The sequence below is a fragment of the Cheilinus undulatus genome, linkage group 4, assembly GCF_018320785.1.
Source record: "Cheilinus undulatus linkage group 4, ASM1832078v1, whole genome shotgun sequence".
In the NCBI taxonomy this organism is placed as follows: Eukaryota; Metazoa; Chordata; class Actinopteri; order Labriformes; family Labridae; genus Cheilinus; species Cheilinus undulatus.
Genome location: NC_054868.1, coordinates 9,190,790 through 9,214,405, shown reverse-complemented (window position 1 = coordinate 9,214,405; position 23,616 = coordinate 9,190,790). Strand labels below are relative to the sequence as shown.

General features: G+C 39.4%; 1 protein-coding gene across 1 annotated transcript in view; it reads right to left on the bottom strand.

Annotated features, from left to right (window-relative positions):
• Positions 1 to 23,616, bottom strand: part of LOC121507948 (sodium/potassium/calcium exchanger 3-like) — a 113,275-nt gene that overhangs the window by 82,642 nt on the left and 7,017 nt on the right. The window contains exon 2 of the mRNA XM_041784358.1: positions 19,786 to 19,914. Coding sequence (XP_041640292.1) covers positions 19,786 to 19,914 — 129 coding nt within the window. The remainder of the gene's footprint in view (positions 1 to 19,785; positions 19,915 to 23,616) is intronic.

The following is a 23,616-nucleotide window of genomic DNA, read 5'->3' as shown; positions in this document are numbered from 1 at the left end:
TCTGTGAATTACAGTGAAATTCTGTGTGGATGGTGCTCTATAAATAAAAACCGCCTTGCCTATTGATATTAGAATCCCTCAAGGACTTTTGACTCACTAATTGGCCAAGCGATCATTAGCTTGTTAATGTTTGTTGTCACATCAGTCCTTATTCATAAAGAGACACACAGACACTTCACAATTGCTCCTCTTGCTCTGTCACATCTCTCCTTTCTCCTGGTTGAATTTTAGTGGAAATATTACACACACAGTGGAGAGAATACCAAGGATTTTGAATGTCTGACGGCCCACCTCTGCCGTTTTTATCCAGCCATGTCTGGTTACACACAAAAATCACTGGTTCTACTGGAGTTTTCAGTACAAAGATCTATTTAAGGACATTTACCTGAGAGCATGCCTCCACACTTGATTCATTCATTCAGTCCTTTTCAAAATGCCTCTTTACAGAGTTAAAGGACACATAGCATTTATAACGGGGGTGCTGGAGATGGTAATAGTACACTGTTTATACAACCTTCACTGGTGAACTGAGTTACGTCAGGACAGATGATCAGATAAAACTTTTTCATATTCACTCTTTTCCTCCATAAACTGAGCTGTTTAATAATTATCAGAATCATCAGATGGGATCTGAAAAAGGGAAGTCATGTTTGATGCGCTTTAAATCAGGTAAGGTAAGCTGGAAATATTTAATGTTTGATGAAAAGGCTAACTGTGTACTTAACAGACACTAAACTGCGGTTTTGTAATGGGCAGAAAGAAAAATTAAAATGTTTTTAAACGGTACGTATTTAGAGATTATTTTCCTATGAGCAGTGCAGTTTAACTTTGAAGAAGACCATCATTTTACCGTCATGAAATGCACTGGTATGTCTAAATAGTGAGTTCTCTGTGGGATGTTCTTTTATCCGGCCTACATCATTCACAGGTGTCTTCACAGGTGTCTTCACCTCATAGCTTCTTCAGACAGACAGTGATGCTGCTGCTGGAAACAGACATACACTTGTTGGGCATTTATGAACACACTACACAGCAGATTTTCCGTGACAGTCATTATATAAGGGTTACCATGACACTCAATAAAAAAGATAACAGAGTATCACTGGTGTTTTTAGTGCACCAGTCCCTTCTTCAGCAAAACAACCCCACAACATGATGCTGCCACCCCCACAGTTGGGATGGTGTTCTCAGGCTTGCAAGCTTCTACTTTTTTCCTCCAAATGTAACGATGGTCATCATGAGCAAACAGTTCAACTTTGGTTTCATCAGACTACAGGACACATCTCAAGGATTGTTTGGAATTTCCCCTTGTGAGACTAATAAAGGAATATCTTATCTTATCAAAGATTACAGTCTTTGTCCCTGTGTGCATTTGCAAAGGGTAATCTGGCTTTTTTCTGTTGCTTTTGGAGTAATGGCTTCTTCCTCGTTGAGTGGCCTTTCAGCCCATGTTAGTAGAGGACTCGTTTCACTGTGGATACTGACGCTCTCTTACCAGCTTTAGCCCGCATTTTCACAAGGTCTTTGCTTTTGTTCTAGGGTCGATGCACACATTTGGCACCAAAGCACATTCATCTCTGGGACACAGAACCCGTCTCCTTCCTGAGCGGTGTGACGGCTGAACATTCCCATGGTGTTTATACCTGTGTATGATTGTTTGAAGAGATGAACCTGGCACCTTCAGGCATCCGGAAATTGTACCCAAGGATGATACAGACTTGTTTAAGTCCACAGCTCTTTTCCTGAAATCTTGGCTGATTTATTGGGATTTTTCCGGTGATGTCACACAAGGAAGCAGTGTGTCCACTTGTATGCCTTCAATTAACTCATACGTTATCAATTAACCTATCAGAAGCTTCCAAAGCCTTGACATCGTCATCTGGGCTTTCCCAAATTGTTTAAAGGCATTGTAAGCTTAGTATATGTAAACTTTTCACTTTAAAAACGTAAATAAACATTCTCTCTCATTATTCTGAATTTTAGTAAATATAAATACATTGGTAAACCTAACTGTCCTAAAACAGGAAAGGTTTAGTCTGATTTAATGTCAGACAGTGAGAAAAAAGTTTGTGTCTTTTTAATATGCGTATAAACTCCTGGTTTCAACTGTAAATCAGACATGATAAATTGAATGGCTTATTTCCGTGAAAAGTTTTTGAGTTTCTGAACATGTACATCATTTTAGCATCATACTTTTATATTCCACATTACTTCACTCGATTTTACATGGATAACTATTCTGTACAATGGTAGAAGCTGGTATTTATTCACATATATATTCATCTGACTGTGACTATTTTGTATTATTAATGCAGCGCCTTTACATATCATGTTATCATTTTACTTATTATGTTAATGTAAAAAGACGAACTGCATGGTGCTAACATTTGAATATAAATAAATATATCTAGAAAATGAGCGGAGGTCTACAGAAAACGATCATGAATCTTATTATAAAAGAAAAATGTAGTAAATATTATGTGATTATGTGTGTCTACTTAGGCACCGCTACTTATTTATGTTGAGCTTCATTAGTAAGTGTATTCTCCTCTGCTACATCAGACCATGGCCACATTATGGTAATCACACATCAGTTTCTTCCCCCTTCATGAAGTAAGATAATGTGACTACATCTCTCCCTCTAGTTAAGACAATAACTCAGCCTGGTTGTTTACATCCTGATCCCTCAGTAGTTCTTAAAGTGCCTGCTGTGCCACTTGGGAGCTGTGGATCTGTCAATCATCGTCACAGCCTGCCAGCTGCTCGACTTCTTCACGTGGAGCGCTTTCCCTCGTATAATGCACTCTGACAGACTGAAATATCCTCATCCATAAAGTACTTCGAACACCTTTTCACATTCTGCCTGCATCTTAACCTTTTACGTGCTACTGCAGAGCACACAGTATGTGTTGAGTGGCTTAGTCATGAAAAGTTTCCTCTGTTTCTGTCTGTCCTCCAGCTATCAACAAAGGTCATTTCTATAGTGTGTTTCCTGGGGGTGGGAAGATATTAAATAAAAACTGGACTGATTTTGGGCCTGATTCCCACTAACCTGACATGCCAGATGGATGTGTTTCACACATCCAACTGGGAAAGCTTCAATAGGAAATGTTTGAGAAAAGGCAGAGGCTTCGAAAACAACTGGGTGAACATTCTGTCTGTCACATCTCCACGGGCCAATCAGAGCAAAAAAAAACATGTGACGTAGCCGCTATCAAGCTGCGCATGCGCAGCTACTGAGGAATAACGTAAAACATGGCGACTATAGACATGCAAGTACACGACTTTTGTCGTTTTTGGAAAGAAAACAACTCACTGCCGTTCTTTGTTCTTCTTTTAATGAAGAAATGTCATCAAGTTCTGATAAAACTGGCGCTTTTGCAGCATCCAGGCTAAGCTCTTCCTCCATAACTGCACCAGCTGTTGTGTGTTCTGTGTCAGACATTTCTCCATTCTTTTGCAGATACCAGGGCTTTTTTGATCCCAGTCCATTACTGATTACACTAGAGGGACAAAAAGAAACAAATTCTTAAATGAAATGCTGCAATGCACCCAAAGCCTTTATTTAAAATAAAAATGTGAGAACCCTCCATACAGACATTTTTATTTCTGAGGTCAAACAAAAGCTGTAAAATAAAATGCTTTCCCTGTGAGCCTCTATGTCCTCTAATAACTCTGTAAAAGTGGCAGGAAAGGACGATGTTCGTGGCACTCAGGAAACAGCCTCAACATTGCTCACAGTCACACAAGCAGGATGAATCTTTTAAAGGTGTGTCGAGCCACTTTTGCTGCTGGCAAACAACCTGAACTCTATAATTCAGCAGGGGAAGTTGGAAGCATTTCCTCCGTTAGCGGGAGGAGAGACACAGAGGAAACATGACAATCAGTGAGACAAAAATAAAGGAAAACAGCAAACAAAAAGGAAAAACAGTTTTCAGGGGAAAATGAGAAAGAAACATGAAGAGAAGCAGCGTGAGCTGCCGTAGCGAGGACTCTCTGACTCGCTCAGCTAATTGCTGTGATGGATCCCTCTTATTCCCCTGAGCACCCTGAGCTCCTGTTTCTGCAATAACACGACAAGATGACTTTGCCAATCTGCACGTTCGGCAGTTATGAAAGAACTTTGCCACCATCTGCAACTGTTTATGCAGTTGTTGTCATCGTGTTGACAGGGCAGCCCACTCAAAGCTAATATTGTACGACGGCAGGATTGATTTCTCAGAGGAAATCATTGTGCGAGCTCCCTGGGTCAATTTTACATTTGATTAGCTGAGCTCTATAGTAGAGGTATTAGCCTGTGATCATTTTTTCTGCTGTGATTAATTCATCAGCTGCATCACGGCGATGCTCGCTCACTCGTCTCTGGCACATGTGGAGGAACCAGGAGGCTGCCCACGTAAAGAGAGACAAATAAACACACAGCAGCGCTCCCACTAGCTGCATACAGGGCCAGCACCTTCACATTAATCAATACTATGCTTAATGAGGCTCCACTCCTTCAAGTTTCAGCCGTACGCATGCGCATGCACACAACATTTCTCACAGGGAAGTCCTGATTAAGTCATCGCAGCCTCCTTTCCTAAAATGGAGTGTTGCGTCGGAGCCGAGCCGAGCTGAGCGGGGAGGATATTTAATAACGGAGGAGGGGGACAGCCTCCAGGGAAAGACCCCTGCAGAGAGCAGTCACATGTTCAGGGTACCCACATCACTACCTGTCCAATCACACAGCTACTGCTACTGTACACAGAGGGTTACTTTATCCTCCTGTGTTTGTAAATGTGATCAAGAGAAGGAAAGACAGGGAGAGATGCAGATGATTTAGTGCAGAACTCTAGATCTAGCACAGGGCCCGGCATTGTGTTAAAAATATTTTCTTATGCTATATTTAGGTTGAAACTATTTTTATGGTTGATCTCCAAACTGCACAAACATCTTCAAAAGTAATGCAGTTTTCTTATTTACACCATAAATGTCAGGCAGCACAAAAAACCTACGCATGGTTCCTACATGTTTTAAAAATTGTAATTTAAGAATTTTTAAGACCTTTCTGTGTCCTAAATTAAGAAAAATGAACACCACCTTTTACAGCAAAAGGTCCGATAGGAAAGGCATGAAAGATTTTCTGCATACTGGGCCAGGGCTGAATTTTCTGATTTAATCATACACTTTTTTATCAGATGCCAAAAAGTACAGGAAAAGACAATTTTGGTCTTAATAATATACATTTCACGACTTTTGGCACATTAAATGCCTCTCAATAAACTGTGTAGTGATATTTATCCTAATAGAATTTAGCAGGTTTGCTAAGCAAATTCTAAACAATGCAAAAAGAAAGAATTAAAATTGACTGAATATAGCTAGAAAATGACAAGTGGATAAAGACTTATCTTACTCAAAGTTCTATTTATAATTTAGGACCTTTAAAAGCCTTTTTATGGCCTTAAATGTCAAAAGTTAAGTCTTTTAAAGAAACCCTGCATGATAAGACAAGTTCATCTTGTTGGATAGATATTTCTACCTCTCATATGTATACTGAACTAAAAAAACTCACCAGATATCCTAGATATCTGCAGTTTGAGTAAATTTGAGCTTATAAACTCACCAGGAGGCCACCAAGTTTTGGTCCGCGCTGGTAGTGATGTCACCAGCGCTCCTCGCTGTTGCTATGCAGTAATCGGTTTTCAGATCTTTTGCTGCTTGCAGCTGTTGCTGACAAAACAGCTTTCATACCAGGCTCACCTCACTACAAGTGACTGGACTCAGTCAAAATAAAAGCATTATGTACATACGAAGGAAGTTTCTCCAAAGGAATACTAGAGTGGGCTTTTACTTTGAACAGTGCAAAACAGAAGTGCTTTCAGTCTGTGTTTATCTTTACCTGAACCTTGTAGAAACAGGAAAGCTTCATAAATAGTAGAAGTCTGGGGAACAACTTTATCATACATACACATTTTAGCTCATGGCCTTCATCTAGTTCATCAAGAAACCGATTCCAAACATATTCTACCAATGTGGACGTAAATATTTACTACAACACGGTAAATATGGCTCTGTATTTATCATTTTCCTGTCTAGTTTGACCGATTACTGCTTGTAGTGCAAGAAAAAATAGAAGAGACCTAAAATCTTAAAATTCTCTGTGCGTGAGACATGCAGCATCCCTGAGATGAAGCCCTAACACTGGCTGCCAGTCTGAAACATCGATTACTGCATAGGAGCGGCGAAGAGCACTGCAGCACTGTGACATCACAGTGCCAGTGCGGACCAAAACATGGCACCCTCCTGGTGAATTTATAAACTCAAATTACTCAAAATGCAGATATCTAGTGAGTTTTTCAGTTCAATATACATATGAGAGATACAAATATCTATCCAACAAGATGAACCCATGTGATCATGCAGGGTTCCTTTTAAGGATCTGCGGGAACCCTGACACTATACTAGGATAGCAAAGTCACCAGGAGGTAGAACAAAGTTTCAAAAGGACAACCAACACTGCAGCCCTCCACTGATCTGGGCTTATGACAGAGTGGGTAGACCAAAGCCTCTCCTCAATGCAAAATATATTAAAGTCTACTTGGATTTTGCAAACTCCAGGGTCTGGAAAGTTTCTGAGTTGCAAAGGATTGTTAGATACATAGTTTCTTCATCCTCATCTAGAATTATGTACACAGCCTAGTACCTTTGCCCTTCCTTTTTTTTAATACAATTTTGCGCTACATCAAATGTTTTACAGTCATGAGTATTCAGGTATCTGGTCACTTTCATACGTAAGTGTTGAAATAAGGATTTTGTGAATTGAACAATTGTTAAATTAAGTAAGGGCCCAAGTGAAACTGTGTAGTTTTGAATTATTTTGAACAAATATACTCATCACAGGTGCGACATGTAAAATTAAGGCATTTTTAATTCTATATCTGCTATTTTTTAAAAATATATTTTCCACATTACCTTAAAACATTTTAATACTTTGATTATTTTTCACCATGTTAAATAAAGTCATTTAAATCCTATAACAGATATTTTTAAATATATTTTGCCATATTTATTAAAGGCATTTTAATACTATGACTGATATTTTTAAATATATTTTGCCATGTTTATTCAAGGCATTTTAATACTATGACTGATATTTTTCAATGTTAAATGAAGACATTTAAATTCTATATCAGCATTTTTTTTTATATTTACCCATATTAAATGAAGGCATTTTTAATCCTAACAATAACAGCTGTTTTTAAACATATTTTGCCATGTTACCTACAGGTGTTTTAATTATATGACTGTTTTTTTTTTGACATGTTATATAAAGGCATTTTTAAAAAATATATCTTGCCATGTTAACTTAAGATATTTTAATTCTGTAAGAGCTCTTTTTAAATATAATGTGCCACATTAACTTCAGACATTTTAATCCTTTAACAGCCATTTTTAAAAATAATTTACCATGCCAAATAAAGGCATTCATACCTCTTTTATATATATACACAAATATATTTTGCCAAATTTACTAAAGGCATTTTAATACTATGACTGACATTTTTTTCCATGTTAAATGAAGACATTTCAATTCTATATCAGATTTTTTTTATTATTTACCCATATTAAATGAAGGCATTTTTAATCCAATAAAACCTTTTTGTAACTATATTTTGTCATGTTATCTACAGGTTTTTAAATTATATGACTTTATATGATTTTTTCCATGTTATATTAAGGCATTTTGATCCTTTAACAGATAATTTTAAATAGATTTTGCCATGTTAACTTAAGGCATTTTAATCCTTTAACAGTTATTACCTCGGCCAAGGAGGTTATGTGATTGGCAGGGTTTGTTAGTTTGTTTTTTAGCAACATAACCCAAAAGGTTATGGACAGATTTTGATGAAATTTTCAGCAAATGCCAGAAATGGCATAAGGAAGAACTGATTAGATTTTGGGAGTGATCCGGATCACCGTCTGGATCCAGGAATGTTTTAAAGGATTCTTTACCACTGGGAGATAGGGCTAATGGTGGAGGTCTGCGCTCTCCAAGTGCTTTTCTAGTTTTTAGATATATTTTGCCATGTTAGCTTAAGACATTTTAATCCTTAAACAGCAATTTTTAAATATAATTGAGAATGCCAAATAAAGGCATTCATTCCTATAACAGCTTTTTTTTTTTTTAAAAATCTGTTGCCATGTTAAATAAAGGCACTGTAATTCTACAACAGTGATTTTTAAATGTATTTTGCCATGTCAGATAACATTTTAATTATATATCAGCTAGTTATTGCCATATTAAATAAAGTCATTTTATTCATTTATTTAATTTTTTTACAAATCCTATAGTTTGCCTTGAATTGCTACTTAAAATGACAACTGGAGATTTAATTTTTTGATTGAAATTTTGTGATTTAACTTTTTTTACCCAAGCAAGTTTCCCTTCCCAGGATAAATTTAATTATTCTTTGTATCTTTTAAGACATCTGGAGCAATTTTAAATAAACTGTTTAAAACTGCAGATAAGACATCTGATGTCTTTAGGCTAGCATATAGGCTTCTTTTTAACATAGCCTTATAAATGGTTTATGATGTGATAAATATCAATTTAAATGAATACAGGAAAAAACTGAACATGATCGTACTGTTTGCCAGGCCTCAGCACGAGCCTCTGCTGGTGCTTCCTCTCTTTTTCTCTTCACTGGGAACTGAGCTAGAAACTGAGAGGTTGTGGGGGGATTAAACAAGTGAGTGAAATTGCTGGTAGCAGCGGGGTCTTTACGATTAAAATCAGTGAGGGAGACGTATTGACGGGAATGATCGCTTGTTTCATGTGTGGCTGGGAGGGAAGAAATTAGCAAATGAGGGCCTCGCTCTCTCTCTCCCTGTTTCCCCCCCCTCCTCGTCTGATCAGCAGGACGATAATTTCAGGCAACAATCAGCGAGTGCCTCCACCGAGCTGCTTCCTCCCGCAGCACAGAGCTCACGTCGGGATGCTTCCTCATCAGCCAGACTCGTGCTCGACACACACTGTGGAAACACACATTCACACACAAGCTGTTGTGTACAAATACTCGTGCGAGCGACAACATGATCACACACATGACTCGATAAGCTGATTGGCCAGCTGACAGGAACAACATTTATGGTTCCCAGAGGATGAACCCTGCTGACCTCTGCGATCTCCTGACAGGATTTTCAACAGACTCATATTTTTGGGTTAAAATCACATGGGCAAGTTTTTGTAACACCATCTGAGCCCAGAATAGTCCAATTAAAAATATTTTTTCACCCGAAATATGTACACCATCCTTTGGATTAAGAGATGGAGTCCGGTAAAGATTCTTCATGCAAAGCAGCATTTTATTAGATTAAAAGAAAACAGGTATAAATAACTATTTATTTTCTGTCAAATAAGTGAAAAAGCGACAGTGGGAATGACACTGTCGGTGCCGTCTATGTTTATTGGTACATTTTTTGATGTTGTAGTGTTTTATTACGTCTTTTGGCAGACAAGAACATTTTGATTATATCTTTGCTTCTACCTCTCTCTGGAAAAAAAAAGGTTCAAAATAGGGATGCATGATATTTGCAAATTAATTTGAGCCCAAACAGATATCAAACCTTCACTATATGGACAAAAGTATTGGGCCACCTGACCATTACTTCAACAGGGACTGTAATGACATTGTATTCAAATAAATATACTTTAATGTAGAGTTGGCCTCTTTTGCAGCTGTGACAATCTCCACTCTTCTTGGAAGACTTTCCACAGGGTTCTGGACTGTTTCTGTGAGAATTTGTGCCCATTCAGTCTGTAGATCATTTATGAGACCAGGCACTGAAGTCGTACAAGAGAGCCTGGCTGGCAATCTCTGTTCCACTTCATCCCAAAGGTGCTCAATGGGGTTGAGGTCAGGGCTCGTCAAACCATGTCTTTATTATCCTTGTTTCTTGCACTGGGGCACAGTCATGTTGGGAAAAGGGTTTTTCCAAAACGGTTGCCACAAAGTTGGAAGCATAACATTGTCCAAAAATGTCTTGGTATGCTGAAGCATTCAGATTAGCCTTCACTGGAGATTGGAGATTAACCCAAATCCTGAAAAACATTCCCAAACCATTAACACTCCTCCACCAAACTTCACAGTCGACACAATGCAGTCAGGGAGGTAACGCTCTCCTGGCATCAGCCAAACCCAGCCTCATCCATCTGACTGCCACACTCCACAGAAAACATTTTCACTGCTCCAGTCTAGTGTCGGTGTACTGTATACCACTCTATCCAATGCTTCACACTGGCTTTGGTGATGTGAGGCTTCCATGCAGCTGCTCAGCTATGGAATCTGCAGAGCGTTGCTGACTTTCATGCACCATGTGCCTTAGCAGTCATTGACCCTGCTCTGTGATTTTACTAAGTCTTAAAATTTAAAATATCACTTACGGTGGAAATCCAGCAGGGCTGAAATTTCACAACTGTCCTGTTGCAAAGATGGCATCCATTACAGTGCCATGTTTGAAGCCACTGAGCTTTTCAGAACGACCCATCTTGTATCACAAACAAATGTTTGTAAATGGAGACTGCATGGCTAGGTGCTTGATTTTATACACCTGTGATAAAGGGGCTGATAGAAACACCTGAATTCAATAATTAACAGTTGTGGCCGAATACTTTAGTCCATATAGTGTATCATTAAATATAATTCAGGCCTTAAACTTTAGTCCATAAAAACACACAATTCAATTTTGAGAATGAACAAATCAACAAACTTCAGTCCTTAGTAGGGGTGGACCGATCGATCGGCCAAAATCGGTATCGGCACCAATTTCCTTAATTTTAGGAGATCAGCGATCAGCCGATGTTGTAAATAGGATCGGTGGATAAGATCGGTTTCATATGCCTCTACCTACTAAAATGTGAAAAATGAAAGACTAAAGGAACTGATATAATTTAATAGTTTGGACAGCAGTGCTTTAAACTTTTCATTTATATCTGAGAGAACTACCTCATGTGCAGTTAAAAGAACAAGTTTGTATTGTTTCGAGGGTATTGTTCAATGTTATTCAATAAAATAAGATTGGAACATTGAAGGTGTATGCTGTCAGTTATAAAAAAATTGGTATCGGCCAAAATCGGTATCGGCAGGTCAGGCTTTTTAGAGATAGGTGATCGGCCAGAGAGTTGCAGTTGGTGCACCCCTAGTCCTTAGTACTTTGTTTTTAAGACTTTTTCAAATAAGCCGATTGTTTCACAAGACAAGAGGTATGACAGTTAGAACTGTGGTAACCACTTCTTGTGAATCTATAGTGGTCTTTTTCTGCAAGCCACAAAGGATGTTTGGCTGTTTGCTGGCAGGGGCATGTAGAAAACACTTTTATCAGACAGGAAAACAAAGTCTGACATCTGGGGCAGGGCCTCACTTCCTGTGGTTTGTACCTGATGCATGTTCTCATGGGTAGTTAGGTTGTCCTTTTTTCTAAAAGGCTAAAAAAGCCATGATAGCCTGTTCATTTATCCACTGTTATTTTAGCTCGGAATAGCCTTAAACAGGGATGACATTATGATCATTATATTTCATTTGTCTGTGATCATTAATTATCTACAAACACAATCACTGCATTTAGCTCCTTGTAGCTCGTCTTCACCTGTGATTAGACCTCTTTTACCCTACTGGGATGAATCTGCAAATCCACCCTAAATATAACATGACTCTGGAAATATTTGACACTAATCAGTGAAAAAAATCCTTGAAAAAAGGCACCAAATACCAGGGCTGAGTATTTTCTGCCCAGGTATCACAATACAGAGGCCACAATATACAGTGTGTCATCTTGCAACACATGCTGATTTCAGATAGCAAACATGCATTACACAGTATTCCCTACAATGAGAGAGCAAAATCATGGTTATAATGATCCTACAACTTTAAACACTAACATTCATGTCATCATGTATTGTATTATTTCATTTTAGAAACCTGTCTCTTTTGTCCTCCTGCTGTTGTTTCGCATACAATAATAACCTGGTTTCACTTGTTTGAAAGAATGTCTGTTCACTTTAAATCTGCAAAAGCACAGGCTCTAAAGTTTCTGTAATGAACTGAGGAGTGCAGATTAAACAGAGTGACTCACACTCTTTAAGCAGCTGCCTGAAGCCTTCGTTATAATGTACGGCTCACATCCATACACAGAAAGCAAACAGTGCTGCTTCACTTCTGATCCTGTTTAGAAGTCGAGGGAAAGTCAACAGCCTAGCTGATGATGCTAACTGCTATTTAGCCTGGTGTCCTGTCATTTGTAGATGTAGACTCGCGTTGCGGCACTTTACTGTGTTTTGGCATAGCTTGCATTCTTTTATGACTGATGTCAACTACCTGGTGTTTGCAGATACCCATAATAACCTAGTATATTTGCTTTCTGTCTTGCTGGTAGCACATAGACTTTCTCATCCATATTACCAACAGTTTGTTTTGTCTGAAGCCTCTGCTATATCATGCAGTTTAGCATCTGCTGCCATCTGTTGGCTTTATTGGTAACTGCACCATAGTGGATATGTATTTAAAAGTATTCTTTAACATCTGGACTGATAAATGCGTCAACAAGTACATGAGGATATATTGCCATATCCTTCTTTTTGGTGCATGCCTACCAAATAACTTTATCCATCCATTTTCTACACCAGTGGTTCTGAACTGGTGGGTTGGGACCCAAAAGTGGGATGCGGAGCAGCTTTCAGTGGGAAAATTAGCAAAAAATTGACACATAAGATGGGGAAAGAGGGTATAAAGTTGTCAGTTTTGTCCCTTTTCTTCTCGATATCAGGTGTTTTGGTTCGATCATGCTCTAAACTGCGACATATTCAATTAACTAAACATGCATTGTTGGCTTTTTTTGGAAAATTGGGTTGCGATCTTTCATAAGACTGGTGGGTCCTGAGGCCAGACCAGTTAAGAACCACTGTTCTACACCACTTATCCCATTCAGGGTCGTGGGGGGTTGGAGCCCCTCCCAGCTGTCACTGGGTGAGAGACCGGGTACACCGTGGACTGGCCACCAGTCAGTTGCAGGCCTGATATATGGAGACAAACAACCAGGTACGCTCTCAAGTCACCACTTCACCTATAAGGAGCATGTTTGTCTGTGGGATGAAGTCTGACTAACGGGAGATGACCCACCCATGCACAGGGAGAACCAGAGATCTTCTTGCTGTGAGACAGTGCTAACCCCTGCGGCACCATTCAGCCCTCCCTACCAAACACTTAATTTGTTTAAAAAAAAAAAAATTCCCGGGCAGATTACCGACCATATTTCAGCAACATACAGAGGTCCACAGGTGATACTGATCCAATGCTAATTGACATCTTTGGGTGGTAAATGAGTTTCGCTACAATCTGTGCAGCTATTTCTGGTCAAAATAAAAAAATAGAGGGTGCACAGGAAATTTTAAACAAACTTTTGACAAATGTAGATTATAAACAATGTTTCTCTTTCAGTTAATTTCAGGTTATGAGTAAAAATGACTTTATTTTACTTAATTTATTTTAACTCGTGTGTGCCCCGCTGCTCTCTTCTTATGCACAACACCTCTGCTCTTCCTCCTACAAGGGCCTGATCTTATATCAGTATTACTTAGCCATACATTTCATGCATAACCCAATTTATGATTTAAAATGTGCCACTCAGCATTCGAGTTGTGACGTTCAAGAATGATCTGAATCTTTTGACCGGCTCTTTAACACAAACAATGGGAGCCGAATCACAGTTGCGAGCTGTTCTTTATTTCGTCACATGTACACAATGAATTTTTTTCACTGATTCTACATAAAAGACTAAGTGAGAGAAAAACCCACCACCGAGAGAGAGGATAGAGCAGGGACCCCACAGAAAATGCATCTTGTGTCCAACTGCAAAGCAGAGGGATTGTGAGACCCATATTACTGGCCAACCACTTAGTATATTTTTATATCTTTTTCCAGCACCTTTAATTTCATAAAAGGCTACTTGAAATATTTCCTCAAAATTGTTTCAGTTTTATCTAAAACTGATGAAGCCTAGCGCTACTTCACAAAAGTCATACCCCAGCTCTGATCAGCTGGTAGCCAGCCTCACATCCTCCACCCCAGCCACCTCCTTTATAGCTTAAAGCTTGTTACACCCTCATATTCAGATTCATGCTACGGTGGATCAATTGCTTCAGAAATAATTTCATTGTTTTCAATACCCATGGTCTTATTTATGGAATTATTTATTGCTTGAATTTGTTGAAAAAGATTAACCCAAGAATAATCACATATCAAATCACAATTGCAATATTTGGGAAAAAAATGGCAATTAGATTGTTTTTGCAAATGAGCCAGTCTTTTGAGAGGATTTCTTTTTAACATGAGACATCTCCCTCCCTCATACATTAATGGGAGTGATGCTCGACTTTCCTCTGCCTGATCAGCTGCAGACATCTACAGGTGACTTAAGTGACCACAATTCATAATGGATTGGGTAGAAGTAGGGATGGGTACCTTTCACATTTGAACAGATACGGTACACAACGGTACCCATTTTCGGTACTTTTGAGTGTGAATAATATGCAATAATAAATGTTATATAACCTCAAAACTTCTGAATTTTTAATATCAAAACCCTACCAAATATCAGTGTTTAAAAAAAGTGTTTTGAAAAAATTACTCCAACATGGAAAACCTAAACTACCATAAGCACCCAGTGTTTTTTCTTTATATTGCACAAATTAAAACCCAGCCCACTACCTCCTATTTCCCCTCTTGGAAAAATGTGTGTTGGGATCCATGGAGGGAGAATAAGTTTAAATAAAATGAACAACAGAGTATGGAGTTAAAATAACTAAATAAATAAATAAAGGTATAAAATTTTACCGATTAAAGTATTACAAATGAAAGAAAACAAACAACTTCCTCTACCATGAACTACGTGTATTGCACATCTTCTTTCCTCATGCAGTTCTTTTTCCAACAAAACTAACACGTCATCTTTCCCTGGTAAGAGCAGAGTCTGTTCCTCACTCATCAATCAATCATGTCACCGTCCATGCAGAAGCATAAACGTCACGCACAGGGTCCGTTACGTTATATTTGTATTTACTGCAAAAAGTGAACAGAAAGTGGCACATTGATTCATTCTGCAATGAAATAAGCAGCGAGGATGAGCCTGTGGCTCTGACACTCCTTCAAAGTCACTCTGTGCTTCATACGGCACCAGCTGCGCCAAGTTAGAGAGATGGAGATCAACTTTTAGGACGCAGTCATGCTTGGCAGTCCGTACCGTGTCTTAATCCAGTGTCTGATAGGTGACTGAGTGAACAAACGTGTTCCTTTATCTAGTATATTTCCATGGTGCAAATCCACATGATAAACAGGCAAATCACAATGTTTAAAGTGAGGATTCGGTACGAGAGAGAGCGAGGGAGGGAGGCTAACGAGCAGAAAACAGTGGAAGCCGATCAGCCATGCTTGTTTTGTTGATTCAGTTCACTGGTACCAACGTCATTACTCGTGTGTGCAATGCTGCGTTCGTGACTGGCATGGAAAATTAACTACTCTTCCACTCTCTTGCAGTTACAAGGATGCGTTTAGGTACCGAAACAATTGGGTCGGTGCCTATAAAAGTGCCGAATTCGGTACCCATCCCTAGTTAGAAGAAATAAGAAGTGTATGTTGTCCACTGGAAACTATGATTATACATAACTATTATTTGAAACTTCCCCTGCAGAGGGTGATGTGCACAATATTGCTATTTGTTGTATGAACTAAAGAAATAAATTGAATTTGCATTTTCATTGCTAGAGCCATGCACCACCCCCATGTTTTCCTTCATAAATGCCTGTAAACCTGAGTGCATTACAGCCTTTACTCATCCCGTGAGAATGCACCCCACCAAACACTGACATCAGGGGTAAGTCACAAATTACCAGAGGTCCCTATCCTGTGTAAATGGGGCATTAGACTATGGAGACTAACAAGTGGTTGTACTCAGTTTACCCTGCACTACACCATAGCTGTTTGATTTTCTTTCACAATACTCTACTGGCTTCCTTTAAAGATATTTCTCTAAAACTTCACAATATGTAAACCGCTTTTATGCACACAAAAACTTTTAAACATGTTAAATGACACACGTGAGTAGTGCAGACATCACTCTTGAGGTCATAAACAGCTGAGAGAGATGGACAGTAAAACCGTGATGCCTCTGGCTGGAGGCGTTAAAATCAGACCCTCAGGCAGTTGGTGAAAGATAACATCTACACCTTTAACTGTGAGGAAAAGTTCTGCTATCAACCCACTTCACAGGACAAACAAATCTGTGATTAAAAAAAAGAAATATAGCTTGCAGCCTTTAACATAACCTACAAAATGCACCTGCTCACACCTTACAGGCCATGTGCACTGCTTCAACAGCCTTCCTTCACACATCCATCACCCTTTTTAAATCGCAGATTCTCTCTTTCAAAGGTCATTTCAAGAGTGACTCACTATCTCCTATATGCTTTATATCTCTCATACCGGGGACGGGAGTAGAAATCACCAGAGTGGGATGAGACTTTTGGAAAATATAGACCTTTTTCTGGCAAAAACCTTTCAGTCCTCAGGAGGGACGCAAGGGCTGCAGCCACCGAGGGTACGAGCTTTAAATTTAGCTCGAGAGGAGGTAAGAGCAGCGACTGTATAATAAGCAGGAAGAGAAAATAAGTTGAACTTTGGCCTCGACTCCCTATATAGATGACAGCGACGACCTTGGGAGGGTGAGGAAGGAGATTGATGACGGCCGTTTTGCTTAATGAGCTCACGAGAGGACGCCACGAGAGAGGCCAATCGCCTCCTGTTGAAGCAGCTTTAAAGAAAAATGTCACTGTGATCTGCAGAAGAGTCACATCTCTACATCCTGCATCATCTTCTTCAATTAAGACTTACACTTGTTTTCTACAGTCTAAAAGATAAGCTCACTAGATTAACATTGATTGTAGTCAAATTCGAGGTATGGCTATCAAATAGTACTGTGAGCCATGTGGCTCACAGTCACACAGTGATATTTATAAAGGCTGAGTATTCATGCACAACTGCTCTAAGTTTCCATAAGTGATGTCTTTAGTTAGCTGCTAGCTACTGATTGAAGTGCATGTGTTTTCTTGCTAGGGCATTGGAAAATGATTAGCTTAAAAGTTGAGCAATGCATTAACAGCAGCCAAATCTTTCCCTCCATTAACAGAGGTGCATGTCACATGCATGTGTGTTTAACCCTTAGAGCTTACAGCTATTTTTTTTCACCGTCATGTCTCGCCTGGACTTTTTGTCTTAAAAAGCTTGTAAAACATCAACCCTGTGGTGCACAGTCAAGCTCTATAAACCCTCATCAGGACAACATGAGATTTAAGAATGTATCTAATACAGTATTGACAGTAATGTCACTTGAATTTTTTCTAAAGACAAAAGGAAAAAACAAATCAGAATTTGAAACCCACAGATTCCTATTGATAACACGCAGTAAACAATAGTGACTAAGACTTGTTCTCCCATCTCTTGGAGACAAAACAGTGAAAAAATAAACAATCTGTGACTAACGGTTTTTAAAATATACAAAGACAAAGTCCATGCATGTTTTTGCGGTTGGATTCATTTGTGCCATTCCTTTAAGCAGTAGAGACACAGCAGCTTGCTTTTGGTCAACAGCTTCTCCCAGAATGCATTGCATGTCAACAAACATGGCACTGCCCACTGAAGAAAGCCAAAGTACATGATCGAAAATGGATTAAAAATGGATAAAAAGACAGTTATTATCAGAGTAAACACAATAGATTTAATCTCTAAAGACCCTGAAAAGTCACTGAAGTTTTGGGCTCACCGCAGGTGTCCTTTAGAGCTACGGAGAAACGAACGTCAAGAATGTCGGCTTTCAGGAGAAAAAGGGGAAGTGTCTACAACTTATAGTTTAAAAGTTAGCAACATTTATATAAACCGTATCACTTATTGTTGTATATGACAACGCCGTCTTCAGAGACCCCGGATAGTCAGGCAAGTTCCAGGATCACTAGAAAACGTTCTATAAGAGCTACAAATGCATGGAAGACATGATTAGAAAGGCACAACGGAGATATTTCATAGGAAAAAAACAAGTTAGTGCCTGCGACTTACAGTTCAAACGTTACCAAGCAATTTATAAAGGGGTGTGCCTGCGGCACGGATCAGTGCCACATGAGCTCTAAGTGTTAAATGGCACAAAAGATTTTGTTCTGGGCGCCCATACATTTAAAAAAAACTTCTGAAAACATTCAACAAATCGAACAAATCGTTTGACATGATCAATGACTCGCTGTAAGAATAATAGCAGAAATGGTTTGCACTGATAAAGAGACAGTTTGGCAAATTTTGCATGAAAATTTGGAGTGTGTGCCAGAGTCCCAAAACTTCTGACTCCTGATCAAAAAGAAAAAACACAAGCAAACTTGTGGAGATATTTTGGACCAAATCAAAAGGAATGCAAATATTTTAGAAGGTGGAATTACATGCGATAAAACTTGCCTCTTCCAATATGATCCCAAGACAAAACAGCAGTCAATGCATCAGAAAACACCATCATCATCAAGGATGAAGAAAGCACCACAAAGCAACTCCAAATTCAAGGCCACGTTGATTCTTTTCTTTGACACTAAGAGGATCATTTCAGGGTTCCAGAAAGGTCGACAGGTTCTAAACACTCTAACAAACAGGCTCAAGAAAAACTGTGAGAAAAAGATCTGAAGACAGAAACCACAACTGTGAAAACATGATTTCACTTTTCATCAAGACAATGTGCCGGCTCACACTGCCCTAGTAGTAAAGCAGTTTCTGACACAGAAACAAATCACAGTTCTTGATCACCCTCCCTTTTCACCTGATTTAGCACTGTGTGACTTTCTCCTTTTCCCCTCAACATCAAATCTGTGCTCAAAGGGAGATAGTGTCAGAAGTTAAGACAGGAACCACAGAGGTTCTGAGACAACTGTCTGAAAAAGACCTACTGCACTGCTTTGATCAGTGGAAGACCTGAATGCAGAGTTGTGTTGATGCAGAAGGAGAGTACATAGAAGGAAAAATACACTGAACAACATTTATGCTCAATAAAACTCTATTACAGCATTAGTCTGTTTTTTTATGTATATCAGTACCTCGCAGATATCACATTAATTGATCATGAAAATAATCAGGATTATCTAAAAGGTCGCCCTCATGTGACTGACTCAACCCCTTCATCTGTTCAACTGGAGCGAGCAGTTTAAACTTTACAAACAAGAAACTGCACAAAATGCCTCCAGCATCCTCTCACGCTATCCTTCAGTGCCTCAAACAGAAGCCGGTTGATTATAAGATAAAAGGTCGCCATGGAAACAGGGATTTTTTTTTTCCTGAGATGCGGCCACCATGGGGAAAAACGTGAGGGAAACACAGAGGAAGGGAACAGAAGGGATGAAAAGAGTTGTTTCGAGACAGAGAGGAGGAAAACTACGAACAACCTGGAGGATCCAAGAATAAAAAAGTGAAAGAGAATAAAGATTAAAAAACTGCTAATGCAGCAAGAATATCACCTTATGTGCTCATGGGAAATCACCTGACCTCACAAACTGGGTTAACCCACATCGAGGAGAGAAACAGAAAGGGTAGAAAGATGGAACGTCTCGGGTGATGATTTGCTTCCCACTTTTTTCCCCTCTCTCTGTTCTGGAGGGAGAGACGGGGAAGGGAGGGAGGGAGCAAGGGGGGAACACTTGGGTGTCCTCTTTCTTTCATCTTGTTTCCGTCTTACCTGGAGCAGTGCAGTTCTTAGATCCTTCACTCCCCATTTCCTCCAGGCTGCTGTTGTACGTTTCCTGCAGTAGCCTCCTTCCTCCCCATCTCTCCTGGTCCTCGCTGCTGTGGCTTGAGACGTCGAAACCTGGAAGATAATTGTCACAGTAAAAAGTTTTAAATAGATTCAAAGACACAGCAGTGCAGCTACAGGATCTAGATAAGGCACTTTCATACACAAAACCTGAACTGTGGTAGAAAATTAGGGCTGCTGAACCAGGTATTCCATGATGTTGATGTGTCTGAGTAGCCTGACATGCCAGATAGACAGTTTCATACGCTATATTGCCAAAAGTATTCACTCAGCCATCCAAATAATTGAAATCAGGTGTTCCAATCACTTCCATGTCCACAGGTGTATAAAATCAAGCACCTAGGCATGCAGACTGTTTCTAAGAACAGTTGTGAAAGAAAGGGTCGCGCTCAGGAGCTCAGTGAATTCCAGCGTGGTACTGTGATAGGATGCCACCTGTGCAACAGGTGTCCAGTTTATAGGTGGATAAAACTCATGCCAAGGCTTGTTGGGAGAAGTGCAAAAACATTTTCTCTGCCAAGAAAAGCTTCCAGTATGGCTGCTTGTGATGTGTCCAAGTTCTGATAAAACTGCCGCTATACTAAAGCTACATCCAAGCTAATCACTACACCGGCGGCAACCATTGTTATTGGCTTCCAGTACAACTAAACTCTGCCTGTAGATACTGAGTTGCTCTCCTCAAGCGATGCTGATTGTTCAGATCTGTTTGGTCAAGATGGATTTGCCTGATGACAGACATGGAATCTGCTAAAACTGGGAAGTCAAGACTCAAAAATGTCCCTTTGAGCAGTTTTATTTAGACAAGGCAGTTGCCACAACAGACACGTTTCAACTCACGGTCTTCAGCATCAACAAGTCAAAAAGTGTCTTTTACTGAGGTTACCTGAATGCATCATATTTTCCATCTTCAGCTCTTAAAGTTCACTAATTAATTTCAATTCTGTCAATTCCACCGTGGATTTCTACACTGGATTAATATTGTTAACAAACAGGACTTGCTCAAAGTTTTGGAGCACTTTTCAGCATTTATCTGAGCAGGTGAAGAAGAAAACTGTCCTGAAGCAGCTGAACAGAGTGGTACGACCATGGCTTGATCCTGTGTTGTTGTTAGCATCTTTGCTAACATTAGCAAAGATGTGCTTTGCCTGAAGGCAACTTAAGACTCTTTGTGCTTTGGTGTAAAGACAGGTCATCACTGCAGCATGTACCCACAATTTTGGGTTTATCTTAACTAACATTCAACAGCTTTTGAAAAAGAAAATTGCCATTAGGCAGACTTGGGTCTGTCTTCTCACTGATCACTGCTGGCTGTGTCTGACCCTCTCACCTCTTCACTCCCAGGCACATAAACATTCACGCTGGAAGACTACAGGAGCAAGCCGTGGTCAAACTTAGTAATCTGATTAAATTGCATTATTATCTTTTTATTGCGTTAAGGTTTCAAGATTAATCACAAGTATTAACACGTTAATGTTAACAGCCCTAAAATATATATATATATATATATATATATATATATATATATATATATATATATATATATATATACATATATATACAGTGCTTAACAAATTTATTAGACCGACTGCCATACCTGTTTCAGAGATCATCCAGCATCATGAATTGTTTTAATGCAGACTCTTTCATTTTCTGTGAGCTCTCCACATTTTACCATTTTGAACAGGAATGAGGAATTTCAAACTGAATTCACCTTTTTATACCCAAATTTGAGCCGGCTCACTGGGCTTCTCTGAGAAGTCAGAAATGAATCAAGCATAACTTTCAACCACTAAAACTAATTTTTCTCTTCAAGAATTCAAGTAAATAACTATAATTTGACATATTAAGCAAGAAATAATAATGTGCTTTACTATTTTTTTCAGTTTTTTTCTAAATCAGTAAATTTGAAAGCTCGTGGATTACAATAATAATCATATTTTAGCATTAAAAATATAATTTTGGTTAAAGAGCTTCTAAATATTGGTGTATTAACACAATGGTTTTCAAACTTTTTAAGCAAGCTGACATCTCAAAGCACACCATATTAATGACCTTGCAAAATAGCCTCTTTAGCATGTGTAACAAGTAGCAACAGTCCCAACAGCATGCAATGTGAGCAAGTGCCAGCTACATCAGTTTGATTACAGAGTTTCCTTTTGTAGCATCCTGACAGTGAGGCACTGCAGCTACCCAGATTTATCCCCAGTCACCCTGTTCTATTTTCTCTCTGACGCTCCTATTAAGATGGACAAATAACAAGGGAAGAGGTTGCACAAAGGATGACAAGACACCAGGAGTGTCCCACCAGAGGATATTCTTAATTTTCTTTCACTTTTCTCACTCCTGAAACTTGTTAGCTTGTTTTACAAAGAGGAGTGTGTTTCATTAATATTCTCCACATCCATTTATGAATTTTTATGGTCTGACTTGTGCTAACATGGAGACAAAACTATGTGGCTCACAGCTGTTAGAGGCACCATACCTCCAATTTTCGAAGTAAAAGAATGAGATGTCATATTTTTACATGTAAATTTACATTTGCATATTTAACAGATAACAGATGGACAGTGAGCGTTAATGCTATATGATGTAATGCCAACATGTAGCTTGCATGCAGTAAGGACATTGGTTATAGTCTCTTGAGTTGTTGCATAGTTGTAGTACTTACGTAAAGTCAGACGAATTTTCAAGGCACACCAGTGTGCCATGGCATACCATTTGAGAACCACGGTATTAACCATTGCAGAAACATAAAAAAATGATTTTGGTAATTACCAATGCTGTTAATTTAGGGCAGCTGTGGCATAAACCTAACTTTGGGTGGTGGTCTGATAAATTTGTTAAGCACTGTGTATATATATATATATATGGGTGGAGTGGGGGATATACAGTATTTACATCCCATTGCTGGGATGTTGCAGTTATGTCTCAAATCTCTGCTGCATTTGAAGAGCCAAGGTGATCCTTTTAGTCACATTAAAACTTGATTCTTTATGTAATAGCTGGGAGTGGAACAGCTGCAGGAGTGCACCACAGATGTGTCAGTATGGTATCTCCCCACCCCTCCTCTCCTCCTACCCCACAATTCAGACACTGAAGGGGAATTTCAGGATTTTCCAAAACAAAAATCCTCTTTGGGGGGGATAGAGCAACAGTGCAGCGCACAAAGTGGGGCTCCCACTGTGGCTACATCTGCACATTCTTCAAGAAAGCAGCCACACCAGTGAATTCATTTCATACTTCAGAGAGTGCAGCAGGAGCTCCCTGCCCTTTCCACCCTGCCAACCACAAGTCTGGCCTAAGAGAGGGATTCAGATGGAATTAAAAAGCCCAGTTATTCCAGAGACCTCGGGGCATGGCTGAACTTCTCACCTGGCCTCACCTTCACTACACCACACACAGCAGCAGCAGCAGCAGCAGTGGTGGGAAGGTTTGCGTGCCAGCAGTGCACTGTTGCCTCCTTCCTGCTATCATTTGCTATCTTGCACATGGAGAAAAGGAGAGGAGAGTGGGAATGATTAATGTGCCACTGTGAGGAGGCGGTGAGTGCTCCTCTTTCCAGTTCCACAACATCAAGCCCAATCTAGCTGAACTTAATTAAGCGCATCATAAATAATCAACTTTAATTGATATTCCGGCAAGCTGATTACAAGTTAACAAGAACACAATGGGGACAAGGGAAACGCATTAAACGCTCCTGTGTCATCTCTTGTTCACCACTAAATCAGAGCACACGAAGAGAGCAGCACTGTTGTA